The 27397-nt window shown below is 43.0% G+C and overlaps 2 protein-coding genes across 4 annotated transcripts; one reads left to right on the forward strand and one right to left on the reverse strand.

The window, feature by feature from the left end:
• Positions 1–2768: 2768 nt before the first annotated feature.
• LOC107396435 (polycomb group RING finger protein 2) lies at positions 2769–11131 on the reverse strand. 3 transcript variants are annotated; one of them, XM_015976161.3, is made up of 9 exons: positions 10995–11131; positions 10366–10494; positions 9476–9572; positions 9340–9395; positions 9135–9264; positions 9004–9046; positions 8828–8926; positions 5603–5683; positions 2769–3385 (listed from the first exon to the last, which is right to left on the reverse strand). In XM_015976161.3, exons 2-9 carry the CDS (start codon positions 10481–10483, stop codon positions 3002–3004), a joined length of 1008 nt encoding a protein of 335 aa, XP_015831647.1. In that variant the 5' UTR covers positions 10484–10494; positions 10995–11131; the 3' UTR covers positions 2769–3001. The 3 variants fall into 3 exon arrangements, with proteins under 3 accessions (XP_015831647.1, XP_015831648.1, XP_054593829.1); XM_015976162.3 differs by lacking the exon at positions 10995–11131 and adding an exon at positions 10671–10819; XM_054737854.2 differs by lacking the exon at positions 10995–11131 and adding an exon at positions 10619–10637.
• Positions 11132–12907: 1776 nt separating this feature from the next.
• Positions 12908–25642, forward strand: LOC107396434 (phosphatidylinositol 5-phosphate 4-kinase type-2 beta). Its single transcript, XM_015976160.3, has 10 exons — positions 12908–13275; positions 17577–17674; positions 18637–18733; positions 18831–18983; positions 19137–19283; positions 23255–23293; positions 23440–23553; positions 23654–23915; positions 24009–24112; positions 25244–25642. Exons 1-10 carry the CDS (start codon positions 13132–13134, stop codon positions 25322–25324), a joined length of 1239 nt encoding a protein of 412 aa, XP_015831646.1. The 5' UTR covers positions 12908–13131; the 3' UTR covers positions 25325–25642.
• Positions 25643–27397: the final 1755 nt, after the last annotated feature.

A 27397-nucleotide genomic window follows, 5' to 3' on the forward strand; every position in this document is an offset into this window, starting at 1 on the left:
AACCACATGTAGACAGAAACGAGTCATGTCCTTATTTGTTGTTCCACATTTTGAAAAGAATTAGCCCAATGGCCTCTGTTTCTGCCACTGAGGCAATTTGTTACGTGGTTAGGTTAGGTCATTTGTACGGATGCCTGGAAAGGCCAAAATTCCTCAAATGTTTTCTTTTTTCCTACTGGCTGATATGATAGAATAGAGTAAATTTTATTAGTCCCACAGTGTGGACATCCACTCATTACAGCAGCACACACACTTGGAGAAACATTACAGGTAAAGCTGATTCCAGCCATGTTTGCTTTGATAAATTCAATAACTTCATGCTAATGGCCCACATGAACATGATCCTCTTAGTGGGTGCAACTACATCAATGAAGTTAGCTTAACATGATCATTTTTTTTCTTGGCAGGAAATAACTGGTAATATTATGAATGACATATTGGCCTCCCCTAGATGGAATTTAAAACATTTACATTAATTATCATTAAAAGTTCCTGTGTGACTTTTGTGACATGTAGCTGTAACTCTTTACTATAGATAGATGGATGGATGGATGGATGGATGGATAGATAATGTGAAGAAGTTCAGGAGAGTTGGATGTTAAATTTTCCTCACGAAAAGAAAAATTGTAAAAGGTCAGTGCCCTCTGTGAAGTCAGAGGTACAGAAGAGGATTAGAGCCTCTGAAAAGAAAAAAAAAGAGAATTCAGACTTTTTTCCCAGAATTCTGAGAAAAAAGTCAGAATTCTCTTTCTTTTCTTTCTTGTCAGTGGCTCTAATCCTCTTCCGTACAGAGTAGAAATAAAATGTAGAGCACGAAGTCTCAATATTAATATTTAATTAATGGATCCTATAAAGTTTGGATTTCTGTTCTAGAAAGAAGGATTTTCCAGGTCAGAGGATGCACAGATTAATCTTTGCAGGTTATTTAGGGCAGCAGTAGCTCAAGAGGTAGAGCAGGATGTCCAGTAATCGGAAAGTTGCGGGTTAGATCCTAGCTCCAGACAGATTTCTGCCATTGTGTCCTTGGGCAAAACACTTAACCCACCTTGCCTGCTGGTGGCGGTCGCCTCTGTCACAATGTAGCTCATCACCACCAGTGTGTGAATGGATGAATGATACACTGTAGTGTAAACTGCTTTGGGCTGCATGGTGGCGCAGTGGTTAGCACTGTTGCCTCACAGCAAGAAGGTTGCAGGTTCAAAACTCGGCTGTGGCCTTTCTGCGTGGAGTTGCGTGTTCCCCCCATGCATGCGTGGGTTTCCTCCGGGGACTCCGGTTTCCCCTACAGATCACAACATGCCCTACAAGTTAAAAATTGTATGTCGCTTTGGTTAAAAGCGTCTGCCAAATAAACAGAAACATTCATTCATTCAGTCAGGAATTGTTCACATTTCATGAAGTGAGTTTAAAAGGTTTTGCACCGGTTTTAGATGGCTCTTTGTAGTGGTTCTGGAAGGGATATGAATGAGCCAGTCGCAAAGTGTCTTGAAGATGTTTCCCTTCTCATCCGAGCAGCTTTGTCAATTCTGACCAGCATGTGGGAGAGTCAAGCTCATAGGTTGTAGCTGTTGGTTGTTTCTTAACTAGCTGGTGTTGTGTTTGCACATGAACTGATCCGCTCTGACCAGCGCTTACACTGGCTTGTATAAAGTAGCTGCTTCTCTAATTATCAATTCCCTATATTATCATTTCATTGTTTATTTCTTAATTCTAATTTTGCTTATCATTTATTTTTTCTTGCACCAAGTCCCGCAGCATTTTCCTAATGTTGTGATTCTCAGACAAACCCTTCTGATTCGGAGCTGAAAGTACGCATGAATACCCCCGCCCTGCACCTGAGTAGTTTTATTTTCCCCTATGTAAAGGCCTGGACGATCCTCCCTGCATGAACGACACCACTAAGCTTCTCCCATATTCCAGGCAGAATTGATAAAGCCCCTTGGACGAGAAGCGAAATGTATGTAACAAACCGGAGAAGTCCACCTTCATTCAGTCCTTCATTTGAACCCTTTGGATTATCGTGATTTGGACGACTGAGAACCTTCACCAGTAAGTTTTTAACAGTTATGAATTGCATTTGTTATTCCAGGAGAGTTGTGACATAAGACAGAGATGTAACTGATTTGTTTTTCTCCAAACTAAGGTTGTTCCTGAAGAGTCGGCTCCAACAGCCGTGATAATAATGTTCACACACCTTTAACACACTTCAGAACATATAGTCCTTTTTAAGAAGATTATTTATTGAACCATAAACCAGACGCTCAGGTCAGAAAAACCTAGTAAGTAAACATTTTATTGACCTAAAACATGCACATATGGCTGATTAAAAAAATGTCTGAAAAGCAACAAAGGGAATGTTGAATTCTATGGAGCAACATACATGGCAAAATATCCAAATCCCTTTCTTTTTTTCAGGTCAGACTCCTCGTAGTGCTTCCACTTGTTAATAGAAACGCTTCAGCTGCTAGAAAATACTCGTTGGTTTGTGTGACGGGACGTTAACAAAGTGCATCAACGGTTTTCATAATGTACACGTTACCTGATGAGCTGCTGCTCACTCTGGACACTTACAAACACGACTCTTTGAAAGGCAAGAATTGTTTTTTTTTTTCCTTTCCTTCACATCCAGCCCACACGGCGACGTTGGCGTGTGGACCACCTCGCCGCCGGCTGTATGGAAGCCAAAGGGATGTCTGTGGAAATGAAACGGACCCACTGCATATACAATACAAAATGATTACATTATCTTGTATAAAAGATAGGTTTATACATATGTATGCACACATGCTGACGTCTGATAGATACTGTACAGTATGGATGTGTGCACGGCTCTAGTCTAACACACACACACACACACACACACACAGAGCGTCCATTTGGCTCCTCGGTCCTTCCAGCTCAAAATCGGCCTCCTGTTTGTGTCCAGAATGATGAAAGCTCGAGCCTCTTCTTGCTCCATGGGAATCAAACCACTGTCCTTCCTGCAGCCTTGCTCAAAGTGTTAGGTCGGCGGAGGCAGGCTGCTTTTCTCTCCCCCCCTCGCCTCCTCCTTGCCCGCCCCAGAGCTCGTGCCGTTGACAGTCACCTTACGAGTGCTGGCGGCCTGCTTGGAAGTGGGCGTGGGTCGCTGAGTGTTGTTGGGAACGGCAGCACCATTAGAGCTTTGGGTGGAAGGCGTGGCATTGTGGGACGCGGGGCTGGACTGCGACGAGGCTCGGGGAGGCGGGGCTGCGGCAGGACTCTGAAGTTTCTCGCTCTGAGAGTCGCTCTCCGACGTGGGGCTCGTGTTGACGCCGTCGGAGTGGCCCTGGGTGGCGGCGGACTGGGACAGCCTCCTGCGTTTCCGGGTGGGTTTGACCAGATACTGGAGCGGGATGGGTCCAGTCTGCGCAGAGATACCCTTCAGTCATACGTTCAGACACAAACTTAATGGAGGCAGAACCTGATTCTTGATTTATTTAAAAACTGGAGCAGGACACTGCTGCAGCAAATACTTCTATTAAAACTAATTAATTCTATTCTAAATTTAGGGAAATATTCCCAGAATGCATCGAGAAGTTGGTCAAATTGCCTTTCTGGCACACCAACCCAGCTCCAAACTCTCAGCCATTCATCCAAACGTTCTATAAACCTTCACATCTCATTTAAATCTGAAGAAACATCAAGGAACTCCTGGAGAGCTACATTTAGCCGATGCTGCTGGTATTTAGTCCTGTAAAAGTGAAATGCTGGCGTACAAACCACTTAAGTTTAGGTGACTGGAGATGTTTTTAGAACATCAACCCACTTTGGAGTGCTCAAAACTAGCCGTTAGCTTATCAGCCTAATCAAACGCAACTACTTCTCCAGGCTGAGGCTATTCAGAATGGGTATAATTAGTATAACGTTTTACACAGAAACACTTCAAAATGGCCAAAATATTTTAAATGGCAGCCAAAGCTAAACTATTGGTCTAAAACTTTTGCACCATCCAGTATTTTGATCATTTCTTTGTGAAGAAATGTGTGTTTTCTTCAGTTTTAAGAGAACTAAACCTGGAAAAAAAAAGAGGATTGTTTGTCACTAGATGGCACTGCAGTCCATAATGTACTCTGACAGCAAGAATTCACATCCATTTAGAACACTGGCGTCCAGTTCTGGTCCTCCAGGACCACTGTTCACCCTGTTTCAGAGCCTTCTCTGCTCCAGTACACCTGGCTTTAATCAGCAGAGCTTGAGCTGCCGAACAGGTGATTTAACCACTGAATCAGGTATGTTGGAGCTAAGCCATGTTGGATGGTGGCCTTACCCCGGGTTTCCACGGGAGCCGTCAGCAGCACGTTACTGCAGCAGCACGTCTAGCTGCTGCTCGGCCCTTCCCACGAGACGCGACGCAGCAGAGGAGCAGCTGTCACCGACAGGGCACGAAGTCACACGAGTGACTTCGTCAGTAAACACAACAACAAGCAGGAGAAAACTACAACATGGCTCCAAAATGTTTGTGTTTTTATATTCTGTCCGTTTTATAATCGCCAATACGGACCTGAAAAACAAAGGAGACCGCTAGCTAGGTGATAACTTCTCACGGGGCCGCACAGTTAGTAACCTTTTTTAAAGTAAAGCGACCGGAAGGCAGTACGTTCTTTATTCTGAAAATCTCGGGAGCTTCTCTCCATTTCCGCGTCCGATTTCCTGTCTTTCCTTCCCCAAAAATGTCGAACTTGACCCGTTTCAGAGGCGTCGCGCGTAGGAAATAGAACCGGCGCGTAAAGGCCGCGACATGCTGCTCCTGAGACGCGGCCGACTCGCGCTGCTGACGGCTCCAGTGGAAAAGGTTCTGTTGACCACAGCCGTTCCTATCAGCAGCTATGACGTGCTGCTGCAGTAACGTGCTGCTGACGGCTCCCGTGGAAAGCCGGGGTTAGAGGACACCACTGCTTTAGTGGTGCAGCAGTTTCTCAGGACGTAGAATGCGTTCAGGTTGCCTTATGATCGGAGGATTGTGGGCTTGATTCCAGCTCCTGCTTTAGACTCTGAAAACTACGTTTTAAAGTTTCTGTGTTCAAATGAAACTAAATCAGAATACACAATAGATTACATGGGAAATGGGCTTTTGTAATGTCCATAACTAAATGCATTTTTTATTATTTGAAATAATAAAAGCTTCAACTTAATGTATGATTATTTTTTGTAATAATTATGATGAGAAATATTCAATCAGGGGTGCATAACCACAGAGTTGCAGGTTCAAACCCTGTCTGTCGCAGTTGTGTCCTTGGGCAAGACACTTTGTCAGTGGGACCGGAGGCGCCTGTGCTCTACAGCCTCACTTCTGTCAGTGTGCCCCAGGGCAGCTGTGGCTACAATGTAGCTAATCATCACCAGCTTGTGAATGTGTGCAAGCAAGGGGGAATGATTGGTTGTTTTGTAAAGGGTCTTGGGGGGGGGGGGGTTGTAGAACCCTAGAAGGTGCCATCTAAATGAACATTTACAAACATCCAAATGTTTTTTTTGGAGGACAGTGGTTTTCATTTGCTTTCTTTGTCAAGAAGAAATTCTAGCTGCTTCAGATTAATGAAACCTCCCAGTCCTGTAAATAATAAATAATACGATTCTGACTCACTCGTCTCCACTCGTAGAAGTAGGCGATGTCCATTAGTGTGTAATAGTCCTTTAAGGGTTCGTCGCCGTACAAAACCTCCACCTGAAACACAAAACCCATTTAATCCCGTCATCAACCACACGTTTCGACCAACAGAACCTCCTGGTTTTTAGATGCTTTGTTTATTATTTGTCAAATAATCGATGCATAACGGCTTGAAGAACAGGAGCGGATTTAATAGAAGCGACCAACAAACATCTCAGCCTGATCTTTAGCCGAGAGCCTCCTGGTGATGAGTATAAACATCAGCTGATGTGGGAAGTGCTCTGAGTCAATAACGCAACATAATGTAATCAGGATACTCCCTCCTGCTGTAGAAATATTGATCCTGTGATGTGGATTTATCAGCTTTTTAAAAACCAAACTGTCAGACTCTGATTATTGTTCAAAACCTGATAATTCATACTGTCTGTGTTAGGTTGTTCCTGTTTTAATTTAAACACGACTTGCATCAGTCTAGTGGGGCCGCAGTAGCTCAGGTGGTAGAGCGGGTTGCCTCATGATCGGAGGGTCATGGGTTCAATTCCAGCTCCCGCCAGGGGTATCCTGCTGATGTGTCCTTGGGCAAGACACTTCACCCAACTTGCCTGTGTTAGTGGTGGTCAGAGGGGCAGACGGCGCCAAATGGCAGCCTCGCCTCTGTCAGACCTCCCCAAGGCGGCTGTGGCTACAAGTAGCTTACCATCACTAGCAGTGTGTGAATGTGAGAGTGTGTGAAAGCGTCTTTGGGTGTCTAGAAAAGCGCTATATACGTTCAAAGCATTATTATTATTAGTGTGAGTGGCCCTCACGACCCTAAAGTGCACAACGATGAGGTTATTTGCAGCACGCTGTGCTTTCACAAGCAAGTATGGATGGATGGATGGATGGATGGATGATGGATGGATGGATGTCTGCGTGTAGCAATTCTGAAGTTGTTGAAAAACGTGTGATTGGTTTATGAGTAGAAACTCATATTGTTGATCGTTTTTGTGCTCGGGGTGCACCTGCATTGTTATTGTAGTCCTATTTTCTAGATTTGACTGAGACAGTTATCCTAATTTCTCTAGATCTTCAGCTACAATCACAGGAAATGACATATTTGACCCAGCCAGAGGTTTCTCAAAGGGATCCTTGTTCTGAACGATCATGTTGAAATTTATCAGACTTTCATAACTTTGATTTGACAGGATTCACAAATCATAGCTACACGTGAGAATGAGACAGAAAAACTGAAGACCTGCAGTGGGAACATGAAACATGGAAAACATATGCAGGTGAAACTGGCAAAATTAGAATATGGTGCAAAAGTTCAATTATTTGAGTAATTCAACTTAAAGGGTGAAACTGATCCTTCCATGCAAAGCCAGATATGTCCGCCTTTATTTGTTGTAATTGTGATGATTATGGATTACAGCTTATGAAAAACCCCATGTTCAAAATCTCAAGATTATTGTGAAAATGTTCAATATTCTAGACTCAAAGTGTCACACTCTAATCAGCTAATGAATCCAGAACACATGCAAAGGGTTCCTGAGCCTTTAGATAGTGTCTCAGTCTGAGCTGGTTTCCTGACATTAATGGACTTTTGCACCAGATTCTCATTTCTCCAGTTTCACCCGTATTCACCCAAGCGGGCGTTTTCAGACGGTTTTAACGTGGATCACAAATGTTTCCTGGTATCTTCCAGATTCTCTAAAGATCAGTCTGACTGCTGCAGGGAAGAGACTGACTGATCACTTTAAAAACAACAGTTTCCTCTTGTGCATCCCCATGAAGGCACTGAAAAGTATAAGATTCATTTATTAATGACCACACAAGTTGGTGGAATTTGTTTCCGGTGAAGCATGACACGCTCACAACTCTGTCTACACATGATGCAACTAAAAATAAACAGACAGGGACATACAAAAACATTAGGCAGTTCATTGATTTAGTGACCGTATAGCTGTTAGGAAAAACTGTTTGTTAATCTAGTTGACTTTGTAAAGGCCTGTAGCATCTTCCAGAAGGCAATAGTGTGAACAGAGGATGTGTAGGTGAGAGGGGTCCGAGGTGATTTTTCCTGTTCGTCTATGGTACAGTGTGTCAATGGAAGGTAGGGCATGGCCTATAATTTGAGACCACTTGTCTGTTATTGTTTTTTATGTGAGTTGGAGTCCAAATTACCATACCAGACTATTATGGATGAGGCGCGTATACTTTGAATGATAGCGGTATAGGATGCTGTGCCATACTTTAAAGAGCAAGTCACCCCGAAATAAACTTTTTTTGCTGATAAACTAAATAAACGAATGTCTAATCATGCTGCAGACACGTGTAGTCAATAATTTGGCACTTCAGTGCATCTTAGTTAAAATTTAAATACTCTGCCTAAAACTGGCAGTGTTGTGCCGTTGTCAGGTAAAAACTCTGCACTGTATTTTAATTTAAATCTGCCACCACTATTGGCTAAGAGGTATGCTATGATGTAAACTGGTACATTATGATGTCACAATGCTGTTGTGAGCCTGTGTGTGTGTGTATTTGTTAGCAGCTCCGCCCTCTCGGTCTGCCAGGCAACAGCATTTGTTGCGTTTTTCAAACATGAAGTGGGAGTGGAGTTAGACTCTGGTAGGAGTTGACTTGCTCTTTAAATGGCTTTAGTTGTCTTGAGAAAAAAATAATCTTTTATTGGCTTTTTTGAAAGTCTGTTCTGAGCCGTTTCCATTTGGGGGAGTTACTAAAGGACTCTGTAATAGTGACAGGTTGTGCGGAAATGAGGGAGGAGAGTAGGAGAGTGTGAGAAATCTAAGTTCCTCGGTTTTTGATATGTTAGGTTGGAGGTTATTATTGTTTTGGCGCCATGTGACTGCTTGGGCGAACCGTTCGCGGTATTGGTTTTCGTTATTGTTAGAGAGGAGTCCAGTTATGGTGGTGTCATCTGCATATTTGAGAATGGAGACTGGGTTATGAGTAGATGTGAGTGCATCTGTGTAGACGGAGAAAAGCCAAAGGGAGAGAACACAGCCCTGAGGTGCGCCCATGCTGAGGGTCAGAGGTTGTGACAGGAGGCCACCCATCCTGACTCTCTGTGTCACAAAACAATGGCACACACCATTATATCAGGTAGACCCCAAAACAGCACCCGTCCACTAGTGTGTGTGTGTGTGTGTGTGTGTGTGTGTGTGTGTGTGTGTGTGTGTGTGTGTGTGTGTGTGTGTTTACCCGGTAGTTGTTGGGTATATCCATTTTGCTCCTGAGGAACTTTGCTAAGTGCATAACAGACATGGCTGCCGGGCACTGCAGGAAGCGTTTCCCATTGGACTAAAAACAGAAATAGGACATAAAATCAACGGACAACCGTCAAACCGACCCAGTCTGACCCGTTTATTCCTCGTTACCTTTTCTCCTTCCAGCTCTGATCGCTGCCTCTCGCTGTTTTTGCTGGAAACCATCAAAACAGAAAAGAAACCCTTTAATAGGGTAGCAAATCAGCGACGCGTGGTGGAATTGCCCGAAACGTCGGACTCACTTGTTCCTCTCGTAGAACTGTATGGACAGACTGATGATTTCATCCTCCGCTATGTTGAACGTCTCCACCACTTCGCCCGGTTCCAGAACTCGGTTCTCTGCATAAAAATCTCGCCTCCGCTTCATCTCGTCTGGGATTGGAGAAGAAACGAGCCGGTAAGACAGAACCACGTAGCAGAACCAGGCTTCAGGGTTAAGGTGTTTACCTTTGAAAAGCCCCGGAACCAACTTATAAACTATATCTTGGAGAGTTTTATCCGATCTTGAAGAAAGGAAAAAGGAATGCAGAATTAAACGCTGCGGTCAGATGTGTTTAAATCCACGAAGACAGGTTCTGGTTACCTGATGCTGAGCTGTGGACACGTCTTGTGGACTTGGACGTCACATCGAGGACAGAACTTATTCGTCTCGAGGAAGGCAACGATGCAGGTTTTACAAACTAGACAGAAGTGAGATTCCGGTTACTCGGGAAAAGGTTTCTGGCTGCTTTTTAAACGGTTTTCATAAGAATAACAAAAAACAAAAACACATGAAATTAACAGTCTGAGTAACGATGAGTTCCTGGAAGACGACGAGTCACCCTTCTGCTCTTTAGGAATCTCCATGTTGAAGCTAAAACTTCTTTCTACCGGAAACTCTGTTGTTGGTATTTTTTAATACATTAAACTAAACAAATTGTGACAAACTGGTAAAAATCAGACATAATCCAGAAGATGAAGCCTCTCTGGTGTAGGGATATAACCTTTCCAGGATGTCCTGGATAGAAGAACCAGAACCACCTCAGCTGGTCCAAGAGGTTGAATTAAATTGTTTCAATGGTTGAATCACTTGTTTTGTAGCTCATCGAGCTCTGCAGAAGCCGGTTAATCACCTTCTAACTAAAATCAGGTGTGAATGAGCAGAGAAACAACTAAAAGATGCTGGATACGGTCCCTCCAGGACCAGGATTGGGTCCTGACTGACTCACTTCAGCTGGTTTATGTGTAATAAATGTTTCTACCAATCAGCCATAACATTAAAACCATCTGTGATGACTACTGAGAGATCAGGGTAACAACTTTTGGGTTTAGTCTGGCTCCAGGACCTCCTGGTTGAGGTCAGTTCTTCACCAGTGTGTGTGTGTGTGTGTGTGTGTGTGTGTGTGTGTGTGTGTGTGTGTGTGTGTGTGTGTGTGTGGTCCCTGTAGTGGACCTCTGCAGGCCTGCTGCTAGCAGGTTTTGTGAGGAACTCACAGGAGTGCAGACACTCCACGATGGTCGTGGCATCGATCAGGTATCCTGCGCACAGCGGACATGTGAGAAGCGGGTTCAGATCCGTGATCTTGACCCGGTTCGGCTGCATTTTCTCCATCTGGACGGGACCTGGAGAGGAAACACATGCAGCCTGAACGTTAAATGTGTCTGCCGCCAGGTTGCTGCTGGCGATCCCGTTATCGTCCTTGGGACAGCAGCCTATGAAAGCACAACAAACCGATGCAAAACAAACCGAACGGCACGCTGATTTTTTTTAGAGGGGGGGTGGTTGTTCGTAACCAGACCGAAAGCAGCGGAGATTCGGGATCGCTCCTGCCGCCCGGCCTCCGGATCGTGCACCAGCTCCGCTCCTCGAGCAACAAAGAGCGGCTCCGTTTCCTCCCGGAGACCCGCCGTCCGAGCGCACCGTTCCGGCCCGACACCGACCGAGAGGCTGCAGAATCACACTGGTACACAAAGCAGCCATCTTAAATTCACTGACAGCCTCCGCATCAGGAGAGCGAACAAGAGACTCGAACGTTACACCGTGCACTTCGTGTGCGTCTCCGCAAACATCGGCGCGACAAAAGAGCGGCTTTACGGAGCTCTCGGCGGCGCTTCGGTCCTACCTGGTTGGACACAAAAGTTCCCTCCGCTGCTCCCGGACCCAGATCACTTATTTGCACTTGGACAGAATTATGCAGCGGCGCCAGAAAATGGCTTTTTTTCTGCCCCGTCGGAGGACTGCCCATTTTGGATCACGTGACTTTATTTTGTAGCCTGGCTGATCGGGCCTGGGAGTCTGGATTCTACGCAGGCCCGGATTCGCTCCCAGCTCGGTGTTTCCCCTGAGCTACAGGCCGCGCACGGCTCCTTTTATTCTGTCATCGCTGCAGCTGGCATCAGGCAGCAGGATGAGGACGGATCCGCTCCGATACGCCCTCAGATTGTCCCAAAACCCGGAGGAGAGACTCCAGTCAGCTCCGGAGGGCCTGCAGGCCTCAGGAGTCCAGGGCCCCAGACCCACAACACGTCTCAAACATTCGCTTTTTATTAATATTATCATAAAAAACTTTATTTAATTTTTTTAACGGAGATCCATCTAAATAACTAAATACAATTTTTTCCACAATTGCCAATTACAATTCACTTTAAATTGCAGCAGGAACTATTTTGATTTTTTTTTATTGTAGGCTATTTATTCTTCTGTTTAAAAGTTTTCCTCTGCAAAGCTGTGGCTCTTATGAACTCTTGTTAAATCCCGTGCAATTTGGATTTTATGGTCTCCATTCTTTCAAATAATCCAAACTGATATTTTTTTCCAGTTTTTTTTTTTTTTTTTTTTTTACAATAAACGTTCACCAAGTGTGCTTTCCCTCAACTGCCCTGTAGGGATCCCTCGTGGATGTAAATAACACTGTTCCTTGTGTTTCATATTAATAGTAATGAAGTAGATAAGAGACTCCACAAGGACCCCCCACACACACACACACACACACGCGCGCACGCACGCACGCACACACACACACACCTATGTTCAATAAACTAATAGACTCGTCAAACCTGAACTAATTATTTTACAATAATTACAGAGTTCCTAAACCGTAATTTGTTTCGCAAAAGTTAAAACAAGGCAGATTTCAGCAGTTTGTCAGTATATGGACCACATTACAACTGGTCCAGTTAAAAACTGCAACAAGGACTCTGCTATTAACGTAGAATAATCCAGGTTTGAGCCTTACTTTAGTTTTTGGGCTGGACCAGTTTCTATATGTGCGAAAAATGCTCTTTGAAAATCAACAACTCTGTTTTAAGGATTCTATTATAATCTAGTCCAGATTTAAAGAGTTTAACTATTTTATGATTAGAGCAGATTAAAGATGCTTAGAGGGTGAAAAGTTAATTGGAATTGCCCTTTCTGAATTGGAAAGAGGGAACAGAGCTCAGCTTTGTCAATGTAATTCCCAATTTTTGCAAAGAAAGAAAAGAAAAGAAAATAGCATGGAATGTTAATTTTAATGTCCAGTGCATACAGGGAAATGTCAAATTGGAGAATAAAAAAAGAAACATAAAAACTCACGGGGTTTAGTTGACTGCTGACAGGGCATGAAAATAAAAAAAAATTAAATGACTGAAAAGTCATTCAAACAAAAATCAACATTTCTTGACCAATAAAACTGTCAAATTAAAATGTCTAACGTGAAAGTATTTTACAATTTAAGCATCATATAATTATGTAATATCCAGTCTTTTTATTATTTTTTTAAATTGTCATTTTATTACCTAATCCAGATTACATGTAGTCTGCTGCTCATTCAGATTACAAATGGGAACCCCTGCAGTCCCACTCACGGCCTGCCAGGGGGCGCAGCACAGACGCCATCTTGAGGAGACCCGATAAACGCATTGCTCGTCTGGCGGGCGGGCTGATTGTCTCCGGCTCATCATGAGGGGATAATTCGCCTCCATATAAAACGCCTCCGCGTCGGTTTCAGGTCGCAGGTTTCCAGGGAGGGCGTAGAGGAGCTGCTCCACCGCCGTGGGCTGTTTTTCTTTCTTGAAACGAAGGCGGCTCCGCTGTGGCCCGATGGCTGGCTAGCTGCTCGGGAGGAGGAAGGGTGGTGTCGGCGCAGAATGCTCCGCCGCTGACTCCCAACAGCAACACACCGACTCACCGTGGGCTGGACGGCGGCCACGACGCGTCCGTAGATTCTGTTTACACGTCGTTTTTAAGTTTGCGGTTTTCGTTTAGTCGCGTGAGCCAACATGTCATCCAACTGCACCAGCGCAGCGGCCGTCAGCGCCAGCAAAACCAAGACGAAAAAGAAGCATTTTATAGGACAGAAAGTCAAGTTATTCCGTGCAAGCGAGCCCATTCTCAGCGTATTAATGTGGGGTGTCAACCATACGGTAAACACATCTTCATCCTCTCCTCCTGCTAGCTTGTGTTTTGATTTTTAGCCGCCTCGTTAGCCAGCTGCCCTCATCTGTCAAACCAGCTTTGATGCTCCCAGACGCTCGTTTATACTCTACGTTTCACGGATGTTAACGCACGGTTGGCTTGTAATCTGATGGTTTTCTGAGTGGTGGAATGCCTGTTTCCACTTTCATTTATGAACTGTGGTGTTTTTTCCTTCCTGTTCTGCATTTTTGCAGCGATTCGGATTGTATTTGCGGAAAGGTGGTGAAGTTGGTTTAAGATTCTTTCAGGAAATTTTTGATTTCACAATTTTTACTATCGTTAAATGCAATTAAGGACAGTTCTAAGTTACAAATAAACAATTTAAAATGAGATAATCAGGATTATAATCTGACTTTGTAATATTCCACTAAAATACAATTTATGCAGTATTTATAGAATCAAAAGTAGACGAATTAAATGTTAATGGAACAACATAATCCAAATTTTAGCATTATGTGTTTTATTTTTTACATTTATTATTAGTCATTAATCTTATTTATACTGTATTCTGAGGTGTTTATCATTCGGAAAACGATGTATTGTCCCTTTAGCCAGCTACCTGGTAGGTTATGTGAATGGGAAGCGAACTTCATAATTACATCTGCCTGATCCTCAGCAAATCTGCACATCCACGAGTGGTGGATTATCAGTCATCTGTGACCAGGTCATGGGGATAATCTGCCATCATAGATTATGGATTGTGAAGGTTTGTGCGGCTGATTCGTGAGCTGCAGCTGTTGTGCAGGCATGATGCGGGAGGGGTGTGACGGGCAGCTAGAGCAGCAGGTTGCACCGATTTTCATTGTTTAAAATAAAATACCTGCTCTAACCTGTATTCACAGTGGCTGTGGTTAGCGCCTCCATCCTTTTGCTGCAGTTCATCCATTACATCATTTTACTATAAATAGAGCAGAAAAAAATCTATCACATTCACTTTTGGCTGAGGTTGCTTGTGGCTATGAAAAGCTCTGTGAAAGGCAGGTTGGACGTCCAGTAATGGATGGATTGGGTTGCACAAGCAGTTTGGATCTGCCTAATGTGCAGTAACTTTTACTCTTAGTGAGTTTGTCTCATGCGTGAAAAACGGCCTCTCAGGCATGAGCAGATTACTGAGCAGACCTACTTGGCAAGTGCGAGGAGGGAAGAGAAAAGGAAGGGGGGCGTTTTAAGGGAAAACCCTGGATTTATTCCAGAGGTGAAATAAATTGTTAGAAAAGTGTTTAAACAGCCAAACTGGGACACAAAATAAATGCAGAAGACAACACATGATCTCAAGAAAGCTTTGAAAATGGATGAGAGGAAAAATTTTAACAGTATGGCAGAAAAAGACCTCAAAAGGAATGTCACTTTGATAGAAAAACAATGAAAATATGTATGTAAAATGACCTATCCGATGTCCAAAGACGAAATGGGACCAAATGAAATAATAAAAGTCAGTTGAAAATTCACAATATATGCGGTGAGATGATAATCTGAATAAATGAAAAGTGCAAAACTAATCTGGAATTTGTTCATGTTGTTCTTGGTGTCTTTTATCTCTATTGTTGTAAAATGCTCTTGATAAAATAAATAAATTAGAATCAAATAAAACCACAAAGATGTCCAAATACATGCAACTTTATTTCACAGTTGCTTTACTAGTAGGACAATTAAACCTTCTGAAGTGGTTCAGCGTGCTTAAAGAAAAATTTGTGGAGGAAAAACTCAATTAGTAAAAATATATAAAAATACACAAGTATTAATGCTGCAAAGCCAAATTTGGAAAACACATGAGCTTAAAAGATTTTTTAGTGCCTCTTGACAATGTTCTAGCCTAGAGGTTCTCTGCTCAATATCAGAGAAGGAGAAACAGCCGGCTGCTACCACTTCAACTATAGGACAAACTACTAGAGTCCCAAAAAGAAAAACCCCATTTGAAGTCAACTAGGACTGGGCAGTATATCGACATATCTGGAGTGTAATCCTCTAGTATTGGATGCAAATAAATCATGAAATGAACTTAACCCGATACACTTTTTTCTCTGGACAAGAAATAATTACTGGTAATATTGAGAATGAGAGGATATGAGCCACCTCTAGATGGAATTTTAGTTAGATGTTAATTATATAAATATAATGGATTAAAGTGCCTGTGGCACATTTGAGACACCTCTAGTTCCTAACTGATGGATGGATGGAAATCCAGTATAAATATGAACCTTGTAAAACCAATAAAGATATAAACCTACCTGTGTGTTAACAGCAACTTATCAGTGTTTCTAACGCTCAGACTGATAGAAAAAGGCACTACAGGAGGAAAATATTGAGATGTACAGTACAGGCCAAAAGTTTGGACACACCTCATTCAATGTGTTGTCTTTATTTTCATGACCATTCACATTGGTAGATTCTCACTGAAGGCATCAAAACAATGAGTGAACACATGGAGTCATGTGCTTAACCAAAAGAGATGAAATAACTGAAAAAATGTTTTATATTCTATTTTCTTCAAAATAGCCACCCTTTGCTCTGATTACTGCTTTGCGCACTCTTGTCATTCTCTCAATGAGCTTCAAGAGGTAGTCGCCCTAAAGCAGAATTCAGATGAAATATATTGAGATATAAGTTTTTGTCCATGTTGCCCGGCCCTATGGACAACAAAAGACGTTTGAACCTAGAAAGTGATGGCTGGTGTTTAGCGCTATCTCGATTTTTTTTTTCGGCATTGTGGGTTTTTAGTTCCGGCAGAAGTGTCTCCGGGAAGATACCCGAGGAGAAGGGTGAATATTCCGTGGCAGCGTTTGCGTTCAAAACCTAGCTTGTTCTGTAGATCCGCTACAACAGCTTTCAGCAAAAATGTCTGAAATTGAACAAAACAAATTTGATTAAGTGTAATTAAAAATTTCTATGCAAATTACGATGCACCAAAAATCCTCTTGAGCGTGACAAACTAACATGAAGACCAAAAATGTTTTAAAATTAGTTTAAATTTTCTCTTTAAATTACCAAGCAGCAAAAACGCCTTTTTGCCGCCATTTTTGAAGTCACTGTTGCAAAGTTTTTATTCAACAGAGCAGATTTTGTGCAACGTTTTACTCCAGAATTGTAGTTTTCGTGTTAGTTCAAAATAAAAAAAATGTCTTCAGTTATAAATAATTCTGAGACAAATTGGAATCAGCAGGTAAGGGCTGCTCGAGAATCTGAAATCAGTATCCGTATCTGTCACCATCTTTTTAGTTGCTTTTTAAAAAATGTGTTTCTTGCATTTTAGTGATCTTAGAAGCTTCTTTTCTGGAATATTTATTTAATTGTTTCTGCTTTCAAATTTAATAAAGTCTTAAACAGTCAAATGCAGCTGCAGTATATGTGGTTTATACGGAGTTGGACATCAAGATGTGTGACATGCTTCTATCCAGATGTTTTCTTTTGACTTTGTCAGCTGCGTGATCAGTTTTGTGGCTTTTGTGTGAAAATGTAAAATCAGAAGGAATCTTTCCTGGAACCTTAATAGAAATAAACTAATCAACCAGAATCAATCACATAAACTCTGGCTGTGAGAACCATAAATAGCTGCAGCCCTGTAAACAAAGTGACGCTACAAATGCTTGCTGCTGCCGAGGGATTAAGGCTTCAGCTAATGTTGTGTTTATCACTGCAGCATCTTTGGTATTCAGTGGCTGAACTCTGTGTGTGTGTGTGTGTGTGTGTGTGGGTGCTGCAAATGGGGCGGTTGATTGGAGGTGTGGGTGTGAAGCCGATTGAAAACATCAAACAGACTTCACATCAAAGTCCTCCTCTTCCAGTCACAACTTGGAAGCACGTTTAATGTCCGCCAGGCCGGCAGAGATGCTGGAGAATTTCTGAAACGACGCATTTTTAATGCGGTCATTTTACGTGCAACACCACTAGCTGTGTTTATCATTTAGTTGAAAATGAACAAGAGTAACAAGCACCACTTCGAGTCCCTGTTTTGCAAACCGTCGCGTCAGCGTTTGTTTTTAGCGATTTCCGTTGTCTGTAGTGTTTCTCGGAAGTTTGCGCAGAAATGATCGGCGTCTTCGAACTAAATTGTCATTTGGTTGCTGTTTTATTATTTGCTGTAATAAAATCCTTTCCTAAAGTTGAAATTACACATTTGTTTGCCTGTAAATCCTCTCCATTAACAGATTAATCCTCATTTTATTTGTAAATATTGTGAGCTGTATTAGCGTGAAGATCAGCTGTACTTCTGCACATTTTCTGACCTCTACCGCTCTTCTCTCTCCTTCAGATTAACGAGTTAAGTAATGTGCCTGTACCAGTTATGTTGATGCCAGATGACTTTAAAGCCTACAGTAAGATCAAAGTGGACAACCACCTATTTAACAAGTAAGTAGTACATCACATCAGTAAATGATTAGCCAGGTTAAACCCTGCACTACTGCTGACACACCTAGGAGTTGTGTGGGGTTTTGTACCCTCTAGTTGAATTGGTCAGTGGCGTGTCATCGTGCTTTGCTTATCTGGGTTAGGGTTACATGGGCGGTAGCTAACCCCCGCCAGCTCTTTTGGGCCTGCCTAAACGTGTAATCCCTCTGTCGTGTCCGGTAGACCTCTGGGCCTCCGGCCTGCAGCCGGTTCGGGTTCCACGAGAAAGCAGAGTGACACCGGGTTATTTTGAGAGATTCAGCAAAGTTAGAAAATGTTGGCAAAATGTCTGGATTGATTTTTATGAAACTTTCAGAAACAAAATTACAACGGATTTACTTTTGTACTCAACCCAAGTAAGGCTGCCACCGCTCTTCAAACAAAAAACACACAAAAATCTATATAAATCAGTCAGTTTTACAGGTGTTGATCAGACATCTGCTAGGAAAGGCAAAGTTTTATCTAATCTGATTGGTGCTTATAACTCGGTTAAAAAACTTGGTGCATCGTTACTCGTTCTCATTGTCAGTTTACTTTAATCCAAAAGATTACTGAGAAGTCGTGTATTGCTTGTTCTTTTTGAAATAGTCTAGAAAATGATCGGTCCAGAAAAAGCCAGTCACTAGGAAAATGAGCATTCATGGCCCCGCCCACCTTGGTCTTTGACGACAGAAGGCTGCGTTGATTTTATGGCCAGGAGAGAGCAGAGCAGCGGGTAGATGAGAAAGCCCAGAAAACATGTACTGTTATGACTCACAGTTCCTGACTCTAAATGTCAGCTCTGCATTGTTTTACTGATTCTGTAGGATGTAAATAGCAGAAATAAGTCCAACAATCGTCATGCCAACATGTTTTCTTCTTCCTCTTTCTCAGTAGGGCGCCTATTTGTTCAACTCACCGTGTTTCTCTTTCCTTCCCGTCAGAGAAAACCTACCGAGTCGCTTTAAATTCAAAGAGTATTGTCCCATGGTGTTCAGGAACCTGAGGGAGCGGTTCTCCATCGATGACCAGGACTACCAGGTGGCCAACCTTTAACACAAGAGTCATTGAATGACCACAATAATGTTTGTGGGTGTAATAAATAAATAATTCTCCTCTGTCTCTCTCATTCGATCAGAACTCTCTGACACGGAGCGCACCGCTCAACAGCGATTCCCAGGGTCGGTTTGGGAACCGATTCCTGACGAGCTACGACCACCGCTTTGTTATCAAAACAGTTTCCAGTGAAGACATCGCTGAGATGCACAACATCTTAAAGAAGTATCACCAGGTAGATTCACCAGAACCACTCATAGTGCGATCAACGTCGCAGCTTTAATATCTGATCACTTGATCTAATCAGTTTCACTTCCAAAAAAATGATGCAGTGCTGCAGAACCAGTTTTCTGACTGAATATTTTTTTCCGCACTACCACGTTTCCAGTTTATAGTGGAGTGTCATGGCAACACGCTGCTGCCTCAGTTCCTGGGGATGTACAGACTAACGGTGGACGGCGTGGAGACGTACATGGTGGTGACCCGGAACGTCTTCAGCCACCGCCTCACCGTGCACCGCAAATACGACCTAAAGGTACAAAGCACTCAATATATTCAAGCTATGCAGCAGATTCAGTTACAGAAAAACTAGCAGAACATTTGAGTCACTTTAAAGGATTTATGTTTTTTTTTTTTGTTATAATATCTCTGTGGTAAATACAAAACAAGGTTTATTTTTTGTACAAAATCTCTCTCACATAAAGTGATTTCAGCAGTTTCATTTTGGGCATTTTTAGTACCTTACAGAATGAGTCATTTCAGTTCTGTCACTGTAATAAAACTAGCCGAAGTTGACCACGCCGTCCCTCATTTTTGTAAGGTTTTCATCATTAATTTACTCTTTAAAGTAAGAGTGAGCAGTATTCTGTTCCTCCATCCTACTGGTTGAAAATGGAAATACAACTGTTGTAAACAATGGCAGCAGCCTGCTGTACCTAACACTAACAACAAGCTAACCCTCTCCTTACCCCCAAATTCCACTACCTCCGCTCCGCTCCGCTCCGACACGAACGCCGGAGCAAAATCGGTCTCGTTCTAGTCAATCAGAGCAATTCCACTACCGCGGCCGTGCTCCGGCAGTGCGGCGCCATGCGCCGCCCTCTGTTCCGGCGTCTGGCAAAAATAGAATCGATCCTATTTTTGCCGGACGCCGGAGCACCTCCGCAGTAAATGGACAGAAATCACAACCGCCCAACAGGAAAAGGAGCAAGCACAATTTCCGTTTTTCACAATAAATCGACAAACAAAAGGCGTTTTTTGTTTCATATGCACAGGTTTAACAACTTTTAACAACTATCAATGGCGGCTGAAGTTTAAATGCACAAAAGTAAGCCATAAATACAGTTTCCGCTATCAAAGTAGTCACACTTTGTTGATCCAAACACTGCTGATCTCTCAACACAAATGATGGGCAGATTAAACAGCTCATGCCGATGCTTCTCCCACACAACGGGTGTTTGGATCTAACTTCCGCGTTTATTGCTCGGACTGTATCGCAAGATCTTGAAAATCCTGCGCATGCTTGTTTGCCCACCTCAGGTCTCCGCACCGGAGCGGAGCCGTTGTAGAGCGCGTACCAGTAAAAATTGAGTTCGGAAGCGAGCGGCTGCGGAAGGCGGGGGCGGACCGCAGCGGAGCGGAGCGGAGGTAGTGGAATTTGGGGGTTATTCTGCTCTTTCCACCAACTCCACCTTTTCCCGGGATCCACTGATTTCCCTCTTTCCTATCCCCTTTCTCTTTCCTTACATTTTTATCACATTTTTTTCTAATTTTAATTGTACCTTTTAATCTCTTCTTTTTTAATCCTTTTTACATTTTAAAGTGACATTGTGTCATTTTTACCATTAATCTCTTGAAATAGCCATTAAAATGTTGTTGAAATGACTTTAAAGATGCCCAGTTGTTGAAAACTATATAAAATATAACCATAAAAATCTGTTCTAAAATACATGGGAGCTGGTCTAAGTCTGTGGGCGGCTAGGGCTGGGGGTAAACGATTATTTTTAAAACGATTATTCTGACGATTATTTTATCGAATAGACGACTATTCTAATGACTATTTAGACAATTAATCTAATGATTATTTTTCTGTTGCACAGTTAATAAAAACCAAAAAATCTCTTAATAAATTCCTCAAAAAAAAAGATAAATTGTTACTGTAAGAGAATAAACACTACAGGCCTTCCATTTTGTATAACACTGCGTTTATTGTGTTGCGGTTGGTTATGTTTTGGTGACGTGTAGAACTTGGGAGTGCAGGCTGCTGCCTGAGAGGTGGTTGGAGACGGAGTGTCTCCATGCTGCTTTGTTTTTGTCACTTATAAGCGTGAGGCGAGTGGTGTTACCACCCTTCCTGGGGAGTTTGGCTCGTGTGCAAAAAGGAAGGGACAGTAACATGGGATTTAAAAGTTAAAATTATGATCAGGTTTATTTACAACTACAACAAAACATAAATCTTTCCATCCACAGGTTGGGAATAATAAAACTAATTCTGCCTGTGGGGAATTAAAACAAAAGTACAAATAAGTAGGGATGTCCCACTGGGCAAAGATTACATGGTTCTGGACGAAAATAAGGATCTCCAAAGGTCCAAACTCTAACCTGGGTGGTTAAACCAAACTCAGGTGATATTTTAAACTAAACTGAAAACCCACAACACTCTAAATGTAATAAAAGGGAGGTCTACACCACAAAAAGATGAACTCTAAACCAAAACGTAACAGCTTATCCCAACGCAAGAAGCTGTTAGCGAAAATGCTAACAGTAGCTTTACCAACATTAAGTTCAAGTTACCATGTTTAAATAAACCAAAAACACCCAGCAAACAGAACAGCATGGAGGAGAGACTGCTACCACCAAAACAGCTCTCCTAATGTCTGAAAGAAGCTCCTTAATGAAGGGAGAAACGCTCCCGGTGATTTTCTACATCTGCGCTAGAGACGGAGCAGCACATCTGACCCCGGAAGTTGTCCGTTGCCGGGAGACGAAGGTGGGCAAAACAGGAAAGGAATCTAGTAGCGGACAGACATTGTTCTGGGTCTTCGGTATTTGGTGGAGATGTTGGTGAAGGCGGAGAAGAGGGCGAACTAGAGGAAAAACAGGCAGATTCCTCCTCTATTTACAAACTCCTGGGGATGCAACAAGTGGGCGCGGTGCGTCGACTTCCGGATCTGATGTCGACGAATTTTTCGAATCGAGCCGTCGACGTCATCGAGGCATCGCTACAGCCCTATGGGCGATGCCATATTGGATGCCATGTTTCCTTCTGCGGAAGCCCGTGAGGACAAAATGCATTTACTGATTTGTAAGAAATGGTTACAAAACTTTCAGCATTAATGAACGTTGTTTTACACATTTACCTCTTCACTCGTTGCCGGTGATGAAAGGGAAACTTGTGCTCTTGTTATTTTGCTGGAGGTTGTGCTCCCAGGGATTTTGACCCTAATGCCATCCGTTGGTAAGGTCTTATTTGAACACAACAGTAATACTTGCTTGCAAAAATGTAGGTGTATACTGCCCCCTATTGCCAGGGAAAATACACACAGTCACTTTAAATATTTTGTTCTGGTGAAGCACCTCATGATTTTTATTTTGAGGGGCGCTTTATAAAATGTTCTTTCTTTCTTTCTTTCTTTCTTTCTTTCTTTCTTTCTTTCTTTCTTTCTTTCTTTCTTTCTTCCAATTACTTACTTATTTACACTAACATGACACAACACTGTTGGACAAAAAATAATTACTTACAAGTCCAGTAGTAACAAAGCCAGGTCACCATCAGTCTGTGATTTTGTAGCCTCTTTTAGCTCAAACCAGTGTAGGCCGTGCCAAAGTTCACTCTGCTGTAAAGCAGGTAAAGAGCGCCCCCTATAGAGCACCTACTCGCTCCACAAAATGTGGTTTCTGGTCAGCAGAGAGCTGAAGAGTGGTGTTCAGGGTGACGCTTCTACTCGCACTGTGACAATTCCTCTTTCCAGACAGAATACATATTTTAATGTTCTGGTTGTTTTTTTTTTTTCTCAGCAAAACGTCTCATGAGGAAATCTTTCTAGGACAAACATTTCATTTTTAACTAACTTGAGGATTCAACCATGTTCACAATTACCCTTTCATCTTAATTTTACAGACATTGACCTAAAGTAAACTCATAATCTGAGATTTCTTGTAACATCTTCATGATTTACCAAAAAAAAAACTACTCAATAATTTTTAACATGAGGAGATCTTAGCTTCGCTCTGACATGAGGAGCGTTCCCTTAGTCTGGTTTTGCACACCTGTCCATTCACACCACCTGCTTTGTGTTGCTTCTCTTCAAATCCTGAGCACTCAAACACGTAAATGTAATTCATTCATTCTTGGAACGGCTCATCGTTGTGTAGAAATGATTCCTGATTTATTCCAGGTAGAAAACAGACAAAAACTGAGAGTTTTAGAAGATCCAGCCTAAGTATGAGCATCTGTTTTGCTTCTGATTGATCTTTTAATTCTATTTTTTTTTTCATGGCTTTCAGGGTTCTACAGTCTCGAGGGAAGCCAGTGACAAAGAGAAGGTACGTTTTTATTCCTGTGTACTGACAGTTGAGACAAAAATAATCCCCTGCCCCTTCCTAGTCTGACCCCTCAGACAAAGTTGTCAGATGACGTCTAAATGAAGTGGTTAGGAGCAGGTTGTATCTAACATCTAACCTCTCTTCAGGCTAAAGAACTTCCCACTTTTAAAGACAACGACTTCCTAAATGAAGGACACAAACTGCAGATAGGAGACGACAACAAGAAATATTTTTTGGAGAAGTTAAAGCGGGATGTGGAGGTAAGATCCAGATCCGTGTTTTTGTATCTGCTCAGAACACAAATGCAGTTAACCTGAAAGGTTAACAGGTAGTGTCTTACCCCACCTGCTGGTGTTTCAGTTCCTGGCCACCCTGAAGATCATGGACTACAGCCTCCTGGTGGGAATCCACGACGTGGAGCGGGCCGAGCAGGAGGAGATGGATGTGGAGGGAACAGGAGAGGAGGAGGATTTGGAGAACGATGGGATGGGAGGAGGAGTGCTGACGGGCTCCTTCGGCACGCCTCCCGACAGTCCCGGGAACCCTCTGAACTGTGGGGGCTTCTTCGGCCCTGGGGAGTTTGACTCCTCCGTGGACGTTTACGCAATCAAGAGCCACGACGGTGAGCGGCGGGATTTTAAAACCCGAGTGCCTTTTATTTATTGTATTTTTATTTTTAATTTTTTTGGGTCAAACTTTGTTTTTGTTGTTCCAGGTGCTGTGAAGAAGGAGGTTTACTTCATGGCTATCATCGACATCCTCACGCACTACGACGCTAAGAAAAAAGCTGCACATGCTGCCAAAACTGTGAAACACGGGGTTAGTGATGAAGCCTTTTGGATCTTTTTATTTAATCGTCTCTTTGTTCCGTGATCCAGTTGGGCAGGTCCAGTTGGTGCAACACAAGCTGTCAGCGCCAAACTTTAGACGGATTTAAACTAAACTTGATGTAGATGACGTGGTTCTCTTGGCTCCATCCAACTGTTACCTTCACCCCTCGCTGTGGAGGTTCTCGACTGGAAAAAGGGTGGAGGAGTTTCAGTATCTCAGGGTCTTGTTCACAAGTAAGAGAAGAAGGGACCTGGAGATCGTTAACCAGCTCGTGGCAGCGTCTACAGCGGTGCGGACGCTAAACCGGTCTGCTATGGTGAAGAGGGATCTAAACCAGAAAGCAAAGGTGATCTTCACCCTAATCCTCACTTCGGCTGAAATGAGTTTCCTCCATTGGGTTGCTGGGCTCAGCCTTAGAGATGAGGGCAGGAGCCCGGACATCTGGGAGAGACTCAGAGTGGAGCCAGCTGATGTGGTTTGGGCATTTGGTGAGAACACTTCCTAGGGGAGGTGTTTCAGGCTTGCGGGTCTTCCCAGGACATGTTGTAGGGATTATGCCTCCACATCCCACTGGTGGAGGTTGCTAGGGAGAAGGTGGTTTGGGCCTCTGCTGGGGCTGCGCTCCCCATGGCATAAGTGGGTGAATGGACATAGTTTAAACAGACCAGAAGTACAAATGGCTTTTGTAAAGTCAAAGTCCCATAGTTATCACACAGTGGTGAAATTACATCTCTGTATTGGACCCATCCCCATGGGGGGAGCGGTGAGCTGTTGACACGGCCGCGCTCGGGAACTATCTGGTGGTTTTACACCCCCTCCCCCCAAAATCCAACCCCTTAAAGCAGAGAGAGGCATTGGGTCCCATTTATTCAAAGTCTTTGAACCCCGATCTCCCAGTGCCAGGGCGGACACTCATACCATTAGGGCACTGAGCTGATGTGGCACGGTGGAGAAACAAGGGCCCGGGCGGGCATGATCAATCGGGACACAGTGACAGGACGCTCACACTGCCACACTGATATTTAGATTTTAGATCTTAACTAGTTCCTTTAAAACAACCTCTGAATGGTTAACCTGTCTGATTGGACATGTGTGTGTTTTCCTCTGATTTGTTACCAGGCGGGGGCCGAGATCTCGACAGTGAACCCAGAGCAGTACTCCAAACGATTCTACGAGTTCATGTCCAACATCTTATCATAGACTCCAGTCCAGCCGTACTTCTGTCAAATGCCACTCTGTTACTTCTCCATGTTGGTCTGTCTCCCTTTAAAAAAACAAAACAAACAAGCATCTGGTTTGGTCCGGCGGCGGTTTGGAAGGAGGAAATCATTGAGCCTGTTACACACCACCACCGTCACCTCACCTTGTGAAACTCCTTTTATTTTGGATATCTGCTCTCCACAACTCCTCATCCACCTTGTTGCTCCTCACGCCAGCACGAAAACTGTCTCACTAATGCCTTGAATGAGCGTCTGAGCTTCAGCAGCCACCAGTTTGTCAGTAGAGTCTCCCCCATTTTTGTTTTTATGGTTTCTGTTAGACAAACGGACACAGGACAGCCAGAATGCATGACAGTCGCCACCAGGCATCTCTCTCTCTCTCTCTCTCTCTCTCTCTCTGACAAAATAATTCAACGTACTGCTGACAAATTGGAAATTAACACATTAATATTTAACGGTGTATAAAGAATGCAATCTCGAAAATGCATGGCTGACGTGTTCATGAGACTACACCAGTTGTAACATCAAACCACTAAACTTAGTATCTGAGTGCTGGGACTAAAGCAACAAAAGGACAAAAAGTGTTTGAATGTTATGTTGCCATAATGTTTCTGAATATTTTTAAAAATTTTACCGTACATTCAGTGGAAGTTGGTCTAAAAAAAGTCACTTAAAAAGGGGAATTCTGCAGCAAACACCTGTTTTATTACCATAAGGATAATTTTTATATCTTGTTTACATTAATGTAGCAATTTTGTGTTTGTATACAGTATTGTTTTGTTACCTACAGACATTAGGAAAAAAGGTTACTTGAAAATGATTCATTGCATATTAAAGGGAGTTTTATCTTGTTCTGTCTGGTTTATTCAATAGTTTGCATCTTCCTATTTGCGGAGATCTTTATAAAATAAATGCATTTGATCACAGAAAAGGTCAACGTTTGAGACAACTGATGAAGCAGGACAATCTGATTTCAAGACTACAGGGAGTGCAGAATTATTAGGCAAATGAGTATTTTGTCCACATCATCCTCTTCATGCATGTTGTCTTACTCCAAGCTGTGTAGGCTAGAAAGCCTACTACCAATTAAGCATATTAGGTGATGTGCATCTCTGTAATGAGAAGGGGTGTGGTCTAATGACATCAACACCCTATATCAGGTGTGCATAATTATTAGGCAACGTCCTTTCCTTTGGCAAAATGGGTCAAAAGAAGAACTTGACAGGCTCAGAAAGGTCAAAAATAGTGAGATATCTTGCAGAGGGATGCCGCAGTCTTAAAACTGCAAAGCTTCTGAAGCGTGATCCTCGAACAATCAAGCGTTTCATTCAAAATAGTCAACAGGGTCGCAAGAAGCGTGTGGACAAACCAAGGCGCAAAATAACTGCCCGCCATGAACTGAGAAAAGTCAAGTGTGCAGCTGCCAAGATGCCACTTGCCACCAGTTTGGCCATATTTCAGAGCTGCAAAATCACTGGAGTGCCCAAAAGCACAAGGTGTGCAATACTCAGAGACATGGCCTAGGTAAGAAAGGCTGAAAGACGACCACCACTGAACAAGACACACAAGCTGAAACGCCAAGACTGGGCCAAGAAATATCTCAAGACTGATTTTTCTAAGGTTTTATGGACTGATGAAATGAGAGTGAGTCTTGATGGGCCAGATGGATGGGTCCATGGCTGGATTGGTAAAGGGCAGAGAGCTCCAGTCCGACTCAGACGCCAGCAAGGTGGAGGTGGAGTAATGGTTTGGGCTGGTATCATCAAAGATGAGCTTGTGGGGCCTTTTCGGGTTGAGGATGGAGTCCAGCTCAACTCTCAGTCCTACTGCCAGTTTCTGGAAGACACCTTCTTCAAGCAGTGGTACAGGAAGAAGTCTGCATCCTTCAAGAAAACCATGATTTTCATGCAGGACAATGCTCCATCACACGCATCCAAGTACTCCACAGCGTGGCTGGCAAGAAAGGGTATAAAAGAAGAAAAACTAAAGACATGGCCTCCTTGTTCACCTGATCTGAATCCCATTGAGAACCTGTGGTCCATCATCAAATGTG

The sequence above is a fragment of the Nothobranchius furzeri genome, chromosome 4 (assembly GCF_043380555.1).
Source record: "Nothobranchius furzeri strain GRZ-AD chromosome 4, NfurGRZ-RIMD1, whole genome shotgun sequence".
Taxonomy (NCBI): Eukaryota; Metazoa; Chordata; class Actinopteri; order Cyprinodontiformes; family Nothobranchiidae; genus Nothobranchius; species Nothobranchius furzeri.

What these genes read in the sequence shown, in the direction of transcription:
- LOC107396435 (XM_015976161.3), bottom strand. Translation starts at nt 10,483, where the DNA reads ATGGAGAAAATGCAGCCGAACCGGGTCAAGATCACGGATCTGAACCCG. An exon ending in TGTCCACAGCTCAGCATCAG is followed by an intron (nt 9,396 to 9,475) that starts GTAACCAGAACC and finishes CCTTTCTTCAAG; the next exon opens with ATCGGATAAAACTCTCCAAG. An exon ending in ACTTCTACGAGTGGAGACGA is followed by an intron (nt 3,386 to 5,602) that starts GTGAGTCAGAAT and finishes ATCTCTGCGCAG; the next exon opens with ACTGGACCCATCCCGCTCCA.
- LOC107396434 (XM_015976160.3), top strand. Translation starts at nt 13,132, where the DNA reads ATGTCATCCAACTGCACCAGCGCAGCGGCCGTCAGCGCCAGCAAAACC. An exon ending in TGTGGGGTGTCAACCATACG is followed by an intron (nt 13,276 to 17,576) that starts GTAAACACATCT and finishes TCTCTCCTTCAG; the next exon opens with ATTAACGAGTTAAGTAATGT. An exon ending in CGCAATCAAGAGCCACGACG is followed by an intron (nt 23,916 to 24,008) that starts GTGAGCGGCGGG and finishes TTGTTGTTCCAG; the next exon opens with GTGCTGTGAAGAAGGAGGTT.